At 35.4% G+C, this 6,032-nt stretch overlaps 1 protein-coding gene across 1 annotated transcript; it reads right to left on the minus strand.

The window, feature by feature from the left end:
- Positions 1-641: 641 nt before the first annotated feature.
- On the minus strand, positions 642-4,943 carry LOC110935691 (probable serine/threonine-protein kinase PIX7). Its single transcript, XM_022178053.2, has 6 exons — positions 2,896-4,943; positions 1,886-2,118; positions 1,670-1,805; positions 1,429-1,550; positions 1,221-1,335; positions 642-1,109 (listed from the first exon to the last, which is right to left on the minus strand). The coding sequence occupies exons 1-6, from the start codon at positions 3,971-3,973 to the stop codon at positions 805-807; spliced, it is 1,989 nt and encodes a 662-aa protein (XP_022033745.1). The 5' UTR covers positions 3,974-4,943; the 3' UTR covers positions 642-804.
- Between the last annotated feature and the right edge of the window lie 1,089 nt (positions 4,944-6,032).

Consider the following 6,032-nt stretch of genomic DNA (forward strand, 5'->3'; position numbering starts at 1 on the left):
AGATGTGGTCAGGAAGGAGAGGTAGGGTTGAAACACAGTTGTTTGGCCCGTACATTGGCAACAAGATACCGGATGCTCAACAGAAGAAAAAACCAAGACGCAAGTAGTGATTGATTTGCAAGACAACATAAACCTAGGGGGATATTATAAGGGCATAGTTTAATAGGTTTACGCTTGTCTGGTTTAGCTTGGTAGTGGGTTGGTAATTAAGGAGTTTTGGGCTTGAATAGATACTCATGATAGTGTACGGTTTAATTATTTGTTGCTGATCTGCAATGTTTCATTTGTTTTTTTATGTTAGAAGGCTCCTCGTGTTTTTTGCCCTTTCATTTGTTTGCTCTATTATTTTATTTATTAAATTTCTATGTAGATCTACTAATTAATTTGAGATGCTTTTATTTTTCGTTTAATGGTCTTACATTTGTTGATTTGGCTTGTCCAAACCAAGGTTTTAAAAGTGGTCATAATGTTTAATTTTAAAGTTTTTTGGATATCCGATTCAATATCCAAGCCTGTATCCGAAAATTCGGATTCCGGATACGGGTTCGGACAGTGAAATGAACTATCCGAAATTTTCAGATATCCGGTTTTGAACACCCCTAATATTCAGTACACAAGCTAGCTATTGGTTGTATAACATATCCACGAAAGAGAATTCGTATATATTTAAGTGCATCCATTAAACCTTTGAAGTCTCTGTATACATCCCATGTTTTTTATTTGGCAAGCTAGTTGAGGACACTACTACTAATGAAACAAATCAACCTTATTTCATACAGTCATGTGTCTGGGATTTTCCTTCCATTACTTGTAGAGAGCATGAATTTGTTCCAAATTCTGCAAAACTTCTTCACTTGAAGGCCTATCCGCGGGGTTGTTGGAAACACATCTTACTGCCAATGAAAAACATTCAGAAACACTTTGTAGGGAGTAGTTGTCTTTAAGACGTGGATCAATTATTTCCTTTACATTTCTTCTATTTGTGTGGATCCCTGTGGCACAATCTACCAAGGTTTGATTCTCATGGAGGAAAAAAAAGCTTCCGCCTGTTATACTTTTCAATAACATCACTCCGAAACCATAGATGTCACTCTTCAGAGTCAACTGGCCTGTAAATTTGAAACAAACCATTGTTCATGTAAAAAAATCAAATTTTAGACATGAGATGACAAGCACCTCTATACCGCTTCACAATGTCACTTTGTTACATAGTAGCATACCATTAGATTGGTAGTTTGGGTCCATATATCCTCTGCGTCCCTCAACTTCTGTAAGAACATGTGTTTCAGGGCCATTTGTCGCCAACCCAAAACCCCCGAGTTTTGCACTAAGATCCTGGAATAGAAAACAAAAAGATAAGTGGTTAACTAATTGGATGGCATAATAGCAAAAAGTGCCATCAATCAAAAATAGCAGAAGAGCACATACTTCATCAAGTAATATATGAGAGGGTTCCAAACCACCATGTATGATATTTTTCAAATGCAAATATGCCAGTGCGCGGGCAACTCCAATCATTATTAAAAGTCGAATTTCCCATGAAATTGTCTCTGCAATACCAGATACTGCAAAATTATTCAACTTACACCACTAATATGTTACACTAATTCAAAAATCGAGAATAATAACAAGGGAATGATGGTTTCTAAGAGATCCTTGTATAGTTTACCCGTGCAGAAAAACTCAAGAAAACTTTTGTTTGGCATGTACTCGTAAACAAGCAAGTTTTCGTTTTCATTATTAGAGTATCCCAAGAGTTTAATGATATTTGGATGAGCCAATTGTCCTAAGATGTTCTTCTCTGCCTGAACTCACAAATTTTATGAGTTACATTTAGGAAATAAGATTTATGAAACAAATCAACTTAGCATTGATATATACTTACTAGCCATATAGCAGAGGGTATATGCCTTTTAACCGCAATAGCAATTCCATCACGTTCTTTTGAAGGGGCCAATGTGTTCTGCTCAACCCATGCTAAGAACACCCTTCCCACAAATGTAGGCGGAATACGCATATCCATGCTAAAATTTTTTGTAGCTTTTTTTAAATCCGCAAACTTAACTTCTTTTAGAGTTGGGTTTGGACTTTGGAAATGAGCACGAACTTCTATCATCTCTGGAGTCATACAAATAGTTAATTTAAATGCATGTTTAAGCTTTCCACCACCACACAAAGTAATCTTTGGTTCGAATATGCATAAATATATATGTGATTTGAAGTTGTGAACTAGTTTGAAGGGAGTGGCGGATCTATGAATTTTTCCCACCAGGTTCCTTTTGGTAGATTTTCACTAATTCTCACTATTTTTTTTAAAATCATATAAAATTTCCACTATTTTTTTTTTCATTTATTTCCAAACTAAGGGGGTTCCCGGGAACCCCAAAACACCCCTGGATCCGCCACTGTTTGAAGGATTACTGCCCATAGACATCTTAAATTATAAGTTTCTTAGGGTAATATGCTAGCATACATCCTCCTAGCTACGCCCCAAGGCAAGCCCAATACAAAAGTTAGATCCTCTAATATTAAGAAACGAAACTATCCCCCTAAACAAGGGGCTTTTTTTTTTTTTTTTTTTTTGTAAATGGAACTATGGCCTTTAACTTCTTAAACAAGCATTTCATTGCACATGAATCCCAGAATTCCGGTCAGGGTTGTAGCGAATCTAAAAGAGTATCTCATACCATTGTCATGGTTAAAAGAATAAAAAGAAGTTAGTAGAAGAAGTTATCAATTCCAAGCATGTGTTAGCTATATTATTTTGGTTACTTTTCCTAATTGTCACGTATGGCATTTTGATGTCTAAACTGATATCCAGTTAGTATATGTAAAGAGGGATACACACATACGTGCGTGTGTGTGTGTAATGCATATGCACAATTGAAGAAATACCAGACTTTTCTCCTCTGGAGGGGAAGGGAAGCCTATCAACCAATCTACTAAATATTGTTTTGCCTCCAGCTTGCGTATTGGCTTTTTCTTGTGAGAAAATAAGCAACTCAAGAGTGGTGACAACCATATCCATGTTTGGGCGCTCTTCTGGCTTGTCGTGCAAACAATTCTCAGCAAGTCTAATAAATTGCTCCAAACATTTTCGGTGTATTTCGCTCCTTATCTCTGAATCTACTATATAATCTAAATTCTCTTCTTTCTTAGTTTGGAACCATGCCACCAAACCCTGTGGTTCCTGCTCACCAAGATTCTTACTCACTGCACGCCTCCTACACAACACTTCCAGCAACAGCACCCCAAAAGCAAATACATCGGACTTCCTTGTAAGTTTTCCAGAATAGTAAAAACTGGGATCCATATACCCAAAAGTCCCTTTGCAACTTGCATTAACATAATCAGATAGCTGGTTCGTTGGGCATGCTTTTGACAACCCAAAATCGGAAACTTTTGCAGTCCAGCTTTCATGTAATAAAATATTTTCGCTCTTGAAATCTCTATGTATAACACCATAGTCGACTGCGACATTGTTGTGCAAGTATGATAACCCACGGCCTGCATCTAGGCATATGTTGAGTCGCCTAAGCCAAGAAAGAGAGGTACCACGTTTATGGAGATGATCAGAAAGTGATCCTTTGGACATGTATTCATACACAAGTATTTTCTCTTGTTCATGAATACAACAACCAATCAAGGACACAATATTACGGTGGCGCAATGTAGAAAGCATTTTAACTTCCGCTTCAAATTCTGCTGCCCCTTGACGTGACTCGGAAGCCAAACGTTTAATCGCAACAACAAGAAGACTTTCTCCATTGATCATGTTACCTTTGTAAACCTTCCCGAAACCTCCCTTCCCGATTACTAATGATTCATCAAAGTTTTCTGTTGCTTTGCGAATCTCTGAAAGTTCGATGAGACGGAATGGGTGTGGCCCTTGTACGGAGGAGGAAGTGACGGGTACAGAGGAGGAAGTGGCAGGTTCAGACTCAATGCCATAAGAGGTAACAAAAGACGCCATGATTCTTATGAGGGAGAAATGGGAATCGATGACCAGATAGATATTATGAGGATAAAGACAGGAAGGGAAGAAGGTGAAAAGTGTTGGAACTTGGAACCTAAAACTCTGAGGTGAGAAATGATGAATGACCGGTGGCGTATTTATAGAATTATAATCTTTGTAAAGGGAGAAAGTAAAGAATTACTTGTTTTTAAGATGAAGGACCGGTGGCGTATTTATAGAATTATAATCTTTGTAAAAGGAGAAAGTAAAGAATTACTTGTTTTTTAAGAGAAGGACCGGTGGCGTATTTATAGAATTATAATCTTTGTAAAAGGAGAAAGTAAAGAATTACTTGTTTTTTAAGATGAAAGACCGGTGGCGTATTTATAGAATTATAATCTTTGTAAAAGGAGAAAGTAAAGAATTACTTGTTTTTTAAGATGAAGGATTGGTGACGTATTTATAGAATTATAATCTTTGTAAAAGGAGAAAGTAAAGAATCACTTGTTTTTTAAGATGAAGGACCGGTGGCGTATTTATAGAATTATAATCTTTGTAAAAGGAGAAAGTAAAGAATTACTTGTCTTCATATCTCTTGACTTTATTTCAAAGCTTATGCATATGTGAGACGAAGAACAAATGGACTAACCGTTCATTTGATGAGCTTCTCGAGTTTTTGCAATCTTCACCTCCTAAAGGCAACAAGGTTCCCCTTACACATTATGTAGCCAAAAAGATATTAACGAAGATTGTTTGAAGACCCGAGATTTATGGAACGATTCTACCAAGCTATGGATAAGAAGGAATCAAGAAAAGGCAACGAATATGACACAGACGAGGAGGGAGAATGATGTATTTGTATTAAATTTAGGGCTTTCAAAACTTTAACTTAACCAATCAAAATACTTTTGTTGTAGGTTTATGTTTAAAACTTGGTGTTGCTTAAAGTATTGTTTGCCTGTGGAAAACTAAAAGAAACAGCAGGTTACGGTAATTTTGCAAAAACTGGGATTAAGCAAGGAAAAAAAGAATTTTTTGACTTTTAGCGGAGACATTTGTCGTCGCTGATGATATTTGTTGACGTGTGTCATGGATGGCTTTAGCGACCACAGAAGTCGTCGCTAAAAAGTTAAAAGAATTAGCGGCGACATCTACTATTAGTAGTGACATGGCAGGTATTAGCGACGGTTCATTAGCGGCGAATTTTCACCGCTATTGCGAAAATTCTTTGCAGTGATTACACGAATTGAATAAATGTAAGTTTACATACTAAATAATAAAAAAAGTTATATCTTTAAGAACCCTATGTATTGTACGAGTTAAATAAATGTAATTTTATATACGAAATAATAAAAAAGTTATATTTTTAAAAAGTCATATATATTACACGGGTTGGATAAATGTAATTTTGTATATTAAATAATTAAAAGTTATATTAAAAAAAAACCTGTGTATTGTATGTGTTATACACTTGAATAAAATCTAATCTTACATACCCAATAATAAAAAATTATATCTTTAAAAACTATGTGTATTACACGGGTTGAATAATTGTAAATCTCTATAGTAAATAATAAAAAAAGAGTTAAATGTCATTTTAGTCCTTGTGGTTTGGTACATTTTGTCAGTTTAGTCCAAAGATTTCATTTTCGTCTGTGGGTCGAAAAAGATTTTCAGTGTTCCCATTTTAGTTCACTGGGTTAAACTTAATCCATTATTTCTGTTAACGAGAAAGGCAATTCGGTCATTTTATATGGCTGAATTGACCTTCTAGTTAACAATATTACATATAAAATGACCGAATTGTCCTTCTCATTAACAGAAAAAATGGATGAAGTTAACCCAGTGGACTAAAATGGCAATGGTGAAACCTTTTGGACCCACAAACGAAAAAATGAAACCTTTGGACTTAACTGACAAAATGACCCAAACCTGATGGACTAAAATAACATTTATAACTCTAAAAAAAGATATATCTTAAAAAAAACCTCGTGTATTATACGGGTTGAATAAATCTAATTTTAAATACCAAAGAATAAAAAAAGTTATACCTTCAAAAAAGCTAATGGATATACTT

This window comes from Helianthus annuus, chromosome 4, assembly GCF_002127325.2.
Source record: "Helianthus annuus cultivar XRQ/B chromosome 4, HanXRQr2.0-SUNRISE, whole genome shotgun sequence".
NCBI lineage: Eukaryota > Viridiplantae > Streptophyta > Magnoliopsida > Asterales > Asteraceae > Helianthus > Helianthus annuus.

Coding starts and splice junctions, on each gene's coding strand:
- LOC110935691 (XM_022178053.2), bottom strand. CDS start 3,973: ATGGCGTCTTTTGTTACCTCTTATGGCATTGAGTCTGAACCTGCCACT. Junction 2,119..2,895: donor CTCCAGAGGAGAAAAGTCTG/GTATTTCTTCAA, acceptor GTATGACTCCAG/AGATGATAGAAGTTCGTGCT. Junction 1,336..1,428: donor CTCATATATTACTTGATGAA/GTATGTGCTCTT, acceptor TTTCTATTCCAG/GATCTTAGTGCAAAACTCGG.